At 38.8% G+C, this 13,262-nt stretch overlaps 1 protein-coding gene across 1 annotated transcript in view; it reads left to right on the top strand.

Annotated features, from left to right (window-relative positions):
- The window catches only part of LOC121949544 (metabotropic glutamate receptor 4-like), a 240,766-nt gene that overhangs the window by 162,292 nt on the left and 65,212 nt on the right, over window positions 1-13,262 (top strand). The window contains exons 4-6 of the mRNA XM_042495264.2: window positions 10,111-10,246; window positions 10,453-10,607; window positions 11,979-12,119. Coding sequence (XP_042351198.1) covers window positions 10,111-10,246; window positions 10,453-10,607; window positions 11,979-12,119 — 432 coding nt within the window. The remainder of the gene's footprint in view (window positions 1-10,110; window positions 10,247-10,452; window positions 10,608-11,978; window positions 12,120-13,262) is intronic.

Below are 13,262 nucleotides of genomic sequence, written 5' to 3'. Positions count from 1 at the left end.
AAAAGTCCCAAACTGGGTTACAGTATTTGTCTGTCAGACGGTCTGCGGGGGATATCAGAGCGCAGAGCAATAACTTAATGCACAGTGGACTGTAGCACAGGTGGATTTTTTTCTGAAATATTATGACTTTATTCCCAAAATCTCAGAGAAAACCGTTATGGGATATGTGTGAATGTGCAGAAAGTTTGGAACGTGAGCAGAAATCATTCTTAAACACATATGAGATGCCAAAGTTCAGGGATTTAAAGCTTGATTTAAATTAATGTGTCATTGATGTGAATAGGCACCGAATGCACATTAAAAGAAGACGATTGCCCAAACAAAAGACACAAATGAGAAGTGAAGAGTGAATGGTGTCTGCATGTGTATTGACTCAGCATTAACTGAAAAAAGTTGATCTACTGAAGAATAAATATTTTAAAGACAGAATGCCTGAGAGCCTTGCTGCATTATATTCCATCATGTTTTTATATTTTTATCTGTCGCCTGGTGCCTGAATTATTTGTTTTCCATCACATAAATTCACCACAGTGCAGAAAATGAAATGTTCGGCGCTCAAAATTTCCTGAGGAAGGACCCACTGACCCCCTGCGTCATATGTGTCCCTTTTACCTCTGGAGATAACACTGCTGTCCCAGGAGCCTGTGGTGTAGATTGGAGCTAAAACTGAACTGCGGTGAAAACACGGGGAACAAATGAAAAAATATAGAGTACATAACATGTTGATTCATACCTTAAATGTTTTGACGTACTAAAAGGATTCCATGGAAGTATAACTTTCTTTAGCATTAGTTGATTTCTTTTTCTAACTTTTGGTCAGTGGAACAAGCTATAAAATCAACATTAACACCTTATAAGCTTTTGTTCTGTCTGTTTTTAGAGCTTTTTTTGCAGCTAATAACTGCCTGCAGCGACTGAAAACTAAGCTGTGAATGTGTAAAACCAAAAAGTTGTGAACCACAGAACAAAAACATTTAGCTGAAATAAGCTAAAATTCTTTGTAGTGCCAAGGGAAAGTGCAAAATCATGTGGTGATTGTCTGTGGGATTATTACTCATACGTGCAAGTGCAATAGTTAAAGGGATACTTTACTGATTTTCAGTCAGCTTTGTGTCATAAGAGTATGAAGCAAATCGAGAGAGAGACTCAGATCAAACGGTAAAACTAAGCAGTGCTGATCAAATAAGAACCAAGATTATGTGATGCTTATTTCTCACCTACAATGTCTTAAGACACATATTTTAGCTTACTGTTTAACTGTAATACGAGATCGACTGCTACCAGCCAGCCGTGATAATGTTTCTTGTGTTGTGCTTTAAAAAAACAGAGGCTCAAAAAAGCTGAGATCAAATGCTGAAAACTAAGCAGAAACATATTTTAACAGCCGTAGGTCATATTATTTTGGGACGAGCTGAGAAGAACTCGCTGATCTTATCCACCACTGGGAACGTTTATTGGTTCAGTGCAGTCTAGTTGTAGGTTTTCTACCGCTTGAGCAAAAGCGAATGCCACAGTCCTTTATCTCTGTTATCTCCAGGCATGTAGCACCGGTGCCAGAAGTATTTGCATCTTTCTTCTGTATAGACCACCCAGCTTAATGAAAACACCATCTTTTCAGCAGTGAAATACTGCTTTAATGAGAAAGTGGTGAGGATGTTAAAGAAAAAGGCCCATAAATACCCCCTTTTAAAACCTTCCTGGTTCCGTGCCTCCATCCAGATAGGCACCCAAAAAGTAATGACTTGTTCTTCGGCCTTTGGCTAAAGTCTCCACCAAGTTTCGTTTAAATGTGTCAGTTCTTAGAGATAGCCTGCCAAAATACAAACACGGCTGAAAACACAACCTCCCTGGCAGAGGTAAAAATGACTCAATTTAATATTGATTTTTAGTTCTCACTTATTTTCCTTGGTGGTGTTTTTCTAAGTAGCTGTTGCACTCTGACACAAACGGCATCACGCAGATATCTGTGGGACAGCCAAATAAAGACAGCTCAGCTGTGTGTGAATTTGTTTTAAATATCACCAAATGTTAAAGCATATAGTTAGTAACCTAACAGACAAACATTATTTTATAGCATGTTTTTCACCTTTCCATTTCTGAATATGTAGTATCATCCCATTTTTGTCCTCTGTTGTACATTTTAAATTCTACCTCTCTAAAATCTTTTTTTTTTTCAGTCCATGACACACATCATTGACTATACTAAAACTGGTTATTTCAATTTGTGCATGACTGGTATTGGACTTTTATATGTGCTCTCAGTTAATTTAACACAATATTTCAAGCTGAAGTCTGAGATTAACCAACTTTTGCACGCTCCAAAGGATAAAAATCAAACAGCCCTTTTAAAGTCAGAAGCACCTAGAGCTTAAAAAGAAAAAAGAAAAAAACAAAGAAGTCAAGATGTTGCGTTCCAACTGGTTAATTATTTACTTGAGTGGCTTCACAGACTAATCACACAAAAAGACATGTGTGGTGAACAAATAGCAGGGGAAAGATGTACAATTAGGAAAGTCAGTGGAGCAAAGACACAACAAATTGTGTTTTCAGACTTAATACTATTGTATTTCTTTGGTTTAATTGAACATGAACTGAGCGTGGACACGGCATAACAGATTAGAGTCTACAAGCAGCCACACTGATGGGGCCTCGCAGTGGCAAATACATCTTGGAAATTTATTTTGAAAAACAAATTGTTAGACAGGAATCTCTTCTCTGGCATGTCAGGCCCACATAGGCAGTTAAAGTTACACAGTATACACTTGGCAAGTAAAGGGAATAATTTGCAAGAAGAGGTTATTTCAAATCTCCTCACATATCCACAAAAACAACCTCCTGACGCAAAGCAAGCCAAAAGCAAACCTAGAAGATTCCCCTTTGTATTGTAAATGCAGCAGGAAGGTAAAACCATCACAGACAAAGTTACTTTCCAGCATCAAACAGTTTCCCAGGATCCAGTTTTCCTCTTTGAATATGTTGTCAGTTCAGTACTTAAACTCTTGCGTGAACTTTTGTGACTTTTCTGCAGTTGACATTTCATTTGTGAAACCACAGTGCAGCTTCTGAGAACATTAAAATGGTGAATAGTTCATATGTGTCAGTTTAAATCTCATGTTATCTCTGTTCATATAAGATCAACATATGGTGCGATCAAATTCCTTCCTAACAGACGTCCTCGTTAATCCAGCAATAACTGATCATTATTGGTGATTTAGTGCCATCAGTATTCAGCATGAGGACATCTGTGTCTTCTTGTTTTTTTTTTTTTTTTCCAGTGAATAACTTTATTCCCTGACAGAGAGGTCTTTACATAATGCATTCAAATTAGAGCAAGAACACTGTAGTTTTCACTGGAATTAAAAGCAGTCCTTTTTTTGTAAGATGCTGCAAGGTTAGCAAGCTCACTGCTGTTGTTTTTTTGTTTTTTTTACAAGTCTTGACTTAAGCAGGAAATGACAGTATGTTCTACCGTAAATTATTACATAAAAGGCATGGAAATGGGAAATGGGCTGTTGCTAATGTAAAATACTTAGAAAATGAAGGGAGCGACATCAAATTTCCTGTTTAAATAAAAAGGCTTTTTTCGGCTCATGTGGAGTTCAGCATCCTTAAGATTTAATTCTGGACTTACAAGGAGCTGATGTCACATAAAATACTGTATGCTACATGCATGATATACTTCAAATAGTGCTCATAAACACAAATATCAATGTTAATGAATTCACACTTTGTTGCATCCCTATGCATGGGTTTTAGTGTTGATGTTTTCTGTGAGATTGTGTCGTGTGCAGACTGTTTCTCTCCAGTCTGATGGTTTATTTTAACAAATAAGTGTTCAATGTACTGAAACTTCAACCAGTAAAGTTGAGAGTAGGTGAAAAAGGCTTTTTCATCCTTTCAGATTGCATCCATGGTTTTATTGTTATATATTTAACATATTTGCGTGATATGTTCAATTTCATAGTATTCTCATATTTAAAAATCCTGTTGTTTCATGTTTTTTCCTGTAAAACAAAATGCATGTGCTTACACAAGTTTGTACCAACCGATTCCAACAAATAATATCATGACATCCACCGTCAATCAATTTGCAAATTTTAGCTGCGCAGAGCTGAGATTCTAGCTTGCAAAAGCTTGGTAAATTACTGTGTCTTCATAATGCGCAAGACATTTACAGTGGACTGCTCGAGCAACTACATGGACCATACGAGGTCCTTTGTCTTTCTTTCTGATGGATGCTGCTGTCCCATCGGTGTACACCATCGCTGTCTTTTTTTGTGTATTGTGTATTGCATGCCCACTTTTTAACAACCTAATCAAACTCCTTTCCACCTTAGATCCTGCCAATGGACTTATAAAACCCATCTGACAGTCCTGTCTTACTGGGAAAAAAAATCTATCTCTATACTGAAAAATCAATCTTTCAGATGGATGTTTCATATGGACTTAACACAAGTTTTTTTTCCTCTTGGCAGAACAACCTGACATGAAATCACTTAGGCTTGGGACGTATGTAATGTCTTATACCTTTATACCTTCACTGGGGTACACAATATATGACGGTTTTAGTGTATTGTCCCAAACTGTCTTGGTTACTCTTGCTAGTAATCTAGTTAGTAAGCCCACTGTTCCAACAATCATCAGCTCTGGTGGTGCCTGCTGTGCACTACATACAGTGAGTTCAGTAGAAAGAAAAGCACCTGTATTTATGACAGTATTTTAAAAAAAAATCCTTCAGGATTTCTAAATACCCTGGTATATAATAATACCGCCCATGCCTATAATCACTCTTAAAGTTGATATAATGCATTGGTAACACATTGCTGTGTAATTCCACACACAACAAACACATTATTTGGAGTCATGTCTAAAATTCAGTTTTCTCTTAGCTGTGTTTTGGTCTCTGCCAACTCTCTGGTTCAGTTAACCCCTAAATGCTCCGCTTTATTCACCAGCTGGTTGTTAACTTTGTCTGTCTCTTGTTCACTGCTGGGCCAGTAATTTACAGTGCTTTGTTTTTTTTTTTTTCTTTTTAATTGTTTTTTTCAGATTGCACTGTAGATACTGACTCCGTACCTTCGAGGGTTAACCATTATGAGTTTTCCCATAAACCTGTATTGTGTACATATTTTCATCTTTCTGTATAGTTAGTGGCATTAGTTTTAGTAAGTTTTATTTGTCTGTATTATCAGCATATTTTTAGATTTTAAACTTTTTCTTTTTTTTTTGTTATTAAATGTGATGCTGTGTGTTGCCAAGTGGCGACCATGTTGTCTGCATTTCCAGTTCTTGTTAAGCAGCAGCTTTTTCTGTTACCATAATGATGCCTTACAGTGGAAGATAGAAGAAAAAGCACAAATTGGTTCCATGGACAGGACACAACTTGCCAAACTTGCTGTAAGGCTTAACTGAAGTTGTTCTAGGTGCCCAATTTCTAAATATTAAAGTCAGTGTACAGTGCCATTCTGATAGTGGGATTAATTGCTATGTGTTAGCAGTGGAGAACGATATCACACTTAAAATGGGTTTGTTAAGAGTTTTATGTACTCTATTTTATACCCCGGTCAGGTGCAGTAAGCACAATAGTCGCCTTTTAAACACAACACACCAAATAGGAAGAAAAATATATGTATTCAGTATTTTGGGCAAACATAGGGAAGATGCTGCACACGTCTTCCCTGCAGCTGCAAAGAGGTGGTCGAATGAGGATCTGATGCCATGAGGAGAAAGAAAGTGATTGACTGAACCTGAATGTAGCCTCTGATAAACTTACTTCTTTAAAAATATGAATCAGTTCACATTTTGACAGTGTCTCTACGTCTTTTATGTATCATCATGTCTTCTCTCAGCAGTCTAAATCTAATTGTCAGCTTATTTGTTCATGTGGGAAACATGAAAGTGTGCGGCTCTGACATAATCCGATTTTATGGTGCTGGAATCTGGTGTTCGCATAATTCACGCACAAAGGAAATGCACTGGTTGTTGATGTCTTGACTTGATCTCACACACAGTGTTTCTGTTGTTATCTGGAAGGCATCTAAATATATATGAAACACAGAATAAGAAAACTGCTCAGCTGCTGTGGCAAAGACAGATTACATGACTGTGGCTGTCCTGACACTGCGGCGGCTATTTGTCACTATTAGTTTCCATTCATTTTAGTGAATACATTGTTAAGATAACACCGGGATGGTTCTCTGCTGTAGCACGGGAGATACTGCAAAGTGACTGCCTGGTTTACATGCTTCTCACTTATCTAAACCCATCAAACAGCTAAAATGACCGATAATAGAGTCTGTTTGAGTCAACTGAACAAGTGGGTCATCACACACAAATGGCTAAAGTGATGAAATGCTCTCACGACTGCAGTCGAGACACACACTCCCTGCAGCAGTCTACCATAAACTAAAAGATGATGAGAAGCATCCAGACAGTTAAAGTGTGATTTTAGGGATACCAAACATGTCTTCGAGGGTCAAACACGCGATGCTCTCCATGCTCAAAACCCTTAATAAATGTCCGAAAGGAAATACAAGCGTTGAAGAAATCTTTCAAAACACTGAAGCAGCCTCAAATGCTCGTTCCTAACAGCCTTGTCAGAACACGAGACTTGATAATGCTGCATTATAAACCATTAATCCATAACCCAGTCAGGTTTATTGACAAACAGTCTACAAATGCTCTAACCCAGTTTCATCTCTGAATCAGCAACACTGTTATTTTGTCATTGAACACTGTTTCCCTTAGCTAGAGGAACACTTCACCAATCTGAGCTTTGCAGTTGGGATTCTCCTACATAGCTAGCTGCATAGCTGTATCCACAAAAGATTGCAAGAGAAACGTCCAGTAAAATGCCACTAAAATGGTGACAAGCGTGGATGAAATCGATGCAGTTGTACAGGTTGGTTAGGATCTATTTATACTTCCTTTACGTATGAAAATATTGTAAACATCACTGCCTCATACTCACATGCATCCTTTATGGTAGCACAAATACAGCTAATAGATGGCACCAGAGGACAGAGTCAAAAGTGTCTGACAACAACAAACAAGATAACAATGGAGCAGGTTGCAGTGATGGACCTTTTGACAGAAGCAGGGTTATAGACATTTTCGGCCTGTGAGGCCATTAAATACATTGGGAGTTCTTTTCACTGTATTACAGATCCCTTCCATTCGGCCATTTTTTATATGGCTTTCTTGTCTCTTGCCATTGTATTTCGCTTAAGCTACGCTATGCTAACCCCGCAATCTCCAGTAATGACACTCTAAATTGTACATTACTGCCCTGATTTGCTCATATCTGTGAACTATTAGAAAATACGCACAAAAACGGATGAAATGAATGCAGAGTACAGTTAGAAGACTCCATCCATGTCAGTAAACATATCTAACATTGAGCAGAAATGAGCCCTAGGTTGACCAGACGTAACATTTAAAGGGGCTGTACGCTGCATTTTGAGAATGAAGTTGCACTCCATCTCTATGTGTTGTAATCCAAGCTTTTCTGTTCTTTGTTGTGGCAGAAAATCCGGCAGCACGTCCATGTGAGTCCCTGTATGTGTATCTGATCGGCTAGCTAATTGCCGCCAATCTGCTCATACAGCAGGTACCACTGATGACACTGTCCCAACCCACAGCGGCGGAATAGCATCGTCACAAAAGCATAGTTCTTCAGGTCATTTACACTCTTAGCTCTGTCAGCACTGTTGCTGTTGTCATTACTGTTCACGCTGTTAGCACCGTTAGCTGCTAGCCGCTGGCTCAGCCACCTCCATGTTTAGAGCTGTGAGCAGACAATGTTGGCTCAGTGTCTGAATCTTAGATATACTCTAAATGTACAGCACCTTCAAATTTACGGATTTCTTTGATCACTATGAAAAATATGTGCTCTTAGTAATCTCTACCACAGCTTTTATTACTGTAAATTAGGTGCAATAAAAGCAAACTTTAACCTAACTTTTTGAGAGAAACCTGGCTAAAAGTGAGAACATCACACTGAGAGAACGAAGTAAAACAAAATAGGACTCATGACTAGTAAACAGTCTATAAATCCTAATGGTTTTTTTGCATTTAATTAAGTACATTATGACACTAAACCTGGTAATGAATGTAATTCCAGCAGCAGTGCAATGTGTCCCTCTTAGTGTTAATTCAACAGGTCTGCAGATTTATAGTTTAATTTTGCTGTGAGATAGTAAATTTCTTTATTGGAAACATGGAACTCCTCAAGAGGCCAAATCAAAGTGCAAAACTATAAAAAGCTAACATGCCTGCACGGCTGAAATTGAGGGCTTTTTAATCTAGCTTCCTCTCTTTTTGTTGTAGTGATCCACATACTAAAAAGATGCAGCTTAGGTGGGGGTCATGCATTAAAAGATTTCATTTTGGGATTTGGTGGTGAGGGGTCTTGATATCCAGCTTGCCTGCTTTAATCCTGTTTTTTTTCTTATTATTATTTACAATATTTAGTCAAAACTTCCATGAGAGGAAAGAGAAACTTACAAAATCTGTTGCATGTGCACTAATTTCTTCTAAAGAAAGGAAATCTTGGACAGTGCCAGATGACAAATTTGGAGAAAATGAGTATGGCACAGACAGGCTGTGTTAATATATTTTGTCATAAACTCCCATTAGCTATTGTAGTCCTACATTCTCCCAAAACTTGTCATTACATAGCTCTCATTGCAGGATTGTTGCAGGTTTCTTTTTGCTGACAAAATTTAAAATCTTTGCATGTGTGCGGGTAGGGTCAGAAATTCTGTCTGACCTTCTCAAACTTAACGAGGTTCGGTGACAGCTGTGCAAGAGCGAGACAGTTTCATCCAACACGGGGACTCTGTCTCAGACCTCAAAACTTTTTTAGACAGCTAAATCTGGATTTTGCTGCCCCCTCATTGAGCTGGGCACCAGGCTGGAAGACCGCAGAATGACAGGAGTCCAGACCGCCACAGCTGTGCCCACCACACACACACAGGACGATAATTTACTCTACAAGCTCTTTTTTGCTGTTGTATTTCTTATCTGTGTGAGCTGCAGGTTGTTGACATGCAGCTAATGGAGAGAAATGTGTAACTTTAATTTGCAGTTAATTTTTAATCATTACATTGGTTGTTTCCTCTGATTGCTTTTTGGAGAACAACTTGTCAGGCCGTAGAGTTTATCTTTCATGTGACACTGTAAATAAACACTGACTCACTTTGGCAGAGAGTTAGTTACAAAGTTGAGCCTCCCTGACTCTAAACCAGTCTCCTTCTACAACAGTGATAAGTACAGTATGTAACTATAGGATCTAGAGTGCACAGTATGTACAAAGACATGTCTCTGCTTGTCCCCACTGTCCTGAGAGCTGCAGGATGCTCAGAAACAATCCTTCAGACAAACATGCCACTCTGAGACACTAAAAATCTGCCCAAAGAAATCCTGTTGGAAAAGCAGTGGAAACATTGCTTCGACTGCACAAAACACATCACATCAGCCTTCTGTGTTTTTTGCATTTCAGTCTCCTTTTGGACTCAGACTGTTGGTCATACTGTGAGTGTATAGTGGGTCTACGTGGGGATCCAGATCAAAAGCATTTACAGGGTCTCCCATGCATGAATTTTTTCAGTGCCTGTGTTAATACTGTGAACAGTCATTTAATGATCCATGTTAGCCAGCATGGTCACAACATTATGCTCCAACAGTGCAAGCTAAAATACACAGCAGCCCTGCAACACACATGCCTCAACATTTCCTGTCCCACAAATCTGCTAATCTGCAACTGAAGATAAAGAAAAGGTGTTACACAAGGAAGCAATCAAAGACAGTCACCGCTGTTTCTTTCTGTTAGAAGCCAATTATCTGTCAAAAAAGCATTTTATCATCTCAGTTTCCCAAGCGGTCCCCTTAAAACTGACAACACAAAGCCCTCGATTTCATCACCTCACCCATGAATGTTTATTTGCTCCTAATTGCATTTGAATTCAGTTCACACAACAAATATGTGAAGTGTTATTTTTGATGTTTAATTCATTGCATGTGTGGTTTCTGTGATTCTACCTGATACTGTGAAAGTATTGTTCTACAGTAAATTATCATACTGACATGTATAAACTTCCGTGTGTTTAGGAGGCGTGTGCATCTCCCAGTCTGTCAAGATTCCCCGGGAGCCCAGACAGGGAGAGTTTGACAAGGTCATCCGGCGACTCAGAGAAAACCCAAACGCAAGAGTTGTCATACTTTTTGCCAACGAAGATGATATCAGGTAAGGCCCAGTAATAGCTACATAACACTCCTTTGAAGATTAGAGAAACAGGACCGTGGCAGACGGCATGGAAACATGTGGGAACACAGCCGTTTCAGTCCGGCTCTGCCAGACCACTGTGTAATGAAATGCAGAACAAAATCAAAGTGGAGCTGGTCGGGATGCTGACCTTATCCATGGCAACATCTGTTTCCTCACCTTTGCAGGCGGCTACTCCATGCGGCTAAAAAGGCCAACCAGACGGGTCATTTCATCTGGGTGGGTTCGGACAGCTGGGGCTCAAAGATCTCTCCGGTGGTGCACCAGGAGGAGATGGCGGAGGGAGCAGTCACCATCCTGCCCAAGCGGCAGTCCATCAAAGGTAGAGAGGAGCATTGTGCATGCATCACATCTGCCTGTAAAATAAAGCCAAATGCATATTTTTATTTCATTTATTTTATTTATAAGGACAACACGCATTAATTAACACTTCTGTAAATGTGCTGGTGTTAACCATCAGGCTGATTTTCAATTCTAGTCCTTTGGCAAGATGTTTTGAAACCTGTAAAATGATAAAATTCACAGAACAACAGCGGCAGGACACCATAAAGACAGCAACAACGGTACAAAACAGTAACACATCTACAACAACAAACAGCATTTTAGCACAAAATAGCCATGCACACAGCATGAATCAACAACATATAGCTTTTTTAGCACAAATAGCACAAATTTTCAGTGCATACGTTTACATGCACAAAATAGTCTGGTTTTTGCCCTTATTCCAAAAAAGACAATATCCTCTGTAAGCTGTTTACATGGGAAAGAATGAATAAATATTCCATTAAAACTCCTGTTTACATGCTGCTCTGCATACTCCTACTAATGTACCCTAACATGTCGTTTATCATGTCAGAATATGGAAAAGTAGAACGGCTGGAGCCGCTTGTCATTTTGCTTTTCTGAATCAAAATAGGATTTTTTCACAGTTTCTTATAGGTGGTGGTATTGTTGGAAAACGAGAGCTCAGGCTCTCTCTTTAATTCCTTAAAACTCCTTCTTGAAAAGTCTGCACTGCGATATTTGTAAATATCCAAAAACCTGCAAATATCCATGTCTTTCAGTGTTTAAAAGTAGGCGTGTTTCTTCACCCAACCAAAATTGAGGGCTTTTCTGCATCCTTTTCTACCACAGCTTTGCAAACTGTCAGAGGGTTTGTTTGTGTCAATGTATCCATGACAACGCACAGAGCGGACCTTAAATGGATGACTGTCCGACAGCCATTTGTCACAAAATGCAGTAAAAACCCCAATTGAGAGACATTCTCTGAATTAGCTGTATAATATTTCCAAATAATGCTTTTAAAACCTGAAAAATACTGACATATCCCACGTCTTAATCGGAAAATGCTAATTTGGAAAACGGCCTAATTCAGAATATTTAAAGGGAATGTGCTGTTTATATGACCCTCATCAAATCAGAATATTGTCATATTGGGAATGACAGGGGATTATTAGTGTGCATGTGACCGTCGCCTGTGAAATATGCTTTTTGTGTGATGCAGGGCTGTCTGTATGGAATAAAAGTTGCTTTCTGATGCTTAACTTAAAATCATTTGATCATCAAAGGCTAAAAATATTCAGTCAGTTATGCTGTTGAACACATCAGAGCTGCGGCTCACACACTGTACCAACACTGTTGTTTACACTGAGGTTCGCTGTGTCAATGACAATAAACCCATTGATCTGTCTAGGGTTTGATCGTTACTTCATCAGCCGAACGCTGGAGAACAACAGACGGAATATCTGGTTTGCTGAGTTCTGGGAGAACAACTTCAGCTGCAAACTCAGCCGTCATGCCGTGAAGAAAGGGTCCGGGCTGAAAAAGTGCACAAGTAAGACACTCTTCCTGTTGTTGGGAAAAGCTAATTAACGTTCTTTTTGTTCAAATTTTTAAGCACAGTGACAGTATCCTTCTGATGTCTTGAGGGAGGTGACACATTTGGCTCACAGTGTGTTTTGACAGCTTCGCCCACCTATAAAAATTGAAGCAGCTATACATTCAATATTCAGATTCACAGTTAATCTCACAGCTGATTTCAGAGCTGCACTATGTTTCTGCTGAGTCGTGTGTTTACCCACATGGCTATAACAAGTGAACGGCTGAGTGGGGCTGCAGGTTTAAAGCTTCAGGCTCAGTGCCCTACGTGATAAAGCTGCGATGGGTGCAGTCTGTCGTGAGGTTGGAAAACGCAACACATTTTTATTCACATTTAAATGCTAATTAAATAGTACAACTTTTAAGATGAGGGATAAAAGAGTGTTATGTGGGGGTTTCCTTACAGATTATAAGCCCTTATCTTGATAGTTAGAACACAATTTTTAATTAGTTCACATGAATCTACAGAAATCAGTTACTCTGCTGCACTGATAGCGGTCAATATAAAAGATGTTTCTTCCTCATGACTGCACAATAGATGGAAATGACAGTGATCATTTGGGTGCCATGATATCAGACAAGCTTATTACATGAGTGGTATGATTATCTACATTGTCAATAATTAATTCACAGGTCATTCAAAGGGCATTCAAGATGCTCCTGAAGATATTATTTAGAGAGGGCTCTCATGCTCATGGAAAACCTGGAAAATCTTTGCGATTTCCCAATTTATTATTTTCCAGGCCTGGAAAAGTCAACTGCAAATGCTGCCCCCAAAGCCAAACTTTTTCAACTTTTACTGTTTTATATGATAAGATACAAAGTTTTTCCTTTAAATTATTTTATTGCAACAAATTGTATCCAGTGGACTGCCAGTGGACTGGAAAGTAATTGATTTTATTATCATAGAAGGTTACCAAAATTTTAGCTTGTATTTGTAATATAAATAATTTACATTTTAAAAATTGATACTTGGCATTTGTGTATTGATACAATATTGTCGCACAAAAATATCATATTATGTAACACAGCAGCAACTTGTTACATCACTAGAATATGCATCAGTGTGTGGCGCTTTTTTAGCCATCATGTACGTTTC

The sequence above is a fragment of the Plectropomus leopardus genome, chromosome 2 (assembly GCF_026936395.1).
Source record: "Plectropomus leopardus strain MGB_pleo_1.0 chromosome 2, ASM2693639v1, whole genome shotgun sequence".
Classification (NCBI taxonomy): Eukaryota; Metazoa; Chordata; class Actinopteri; order Perciformes; family Serranidae; genus Plectropomus; species Plectropomus leopardus.
Note: the sequence above shows the minus strand (reverse complement) of the source record. Positions and strands in the feature narration are given on the sequence as shown.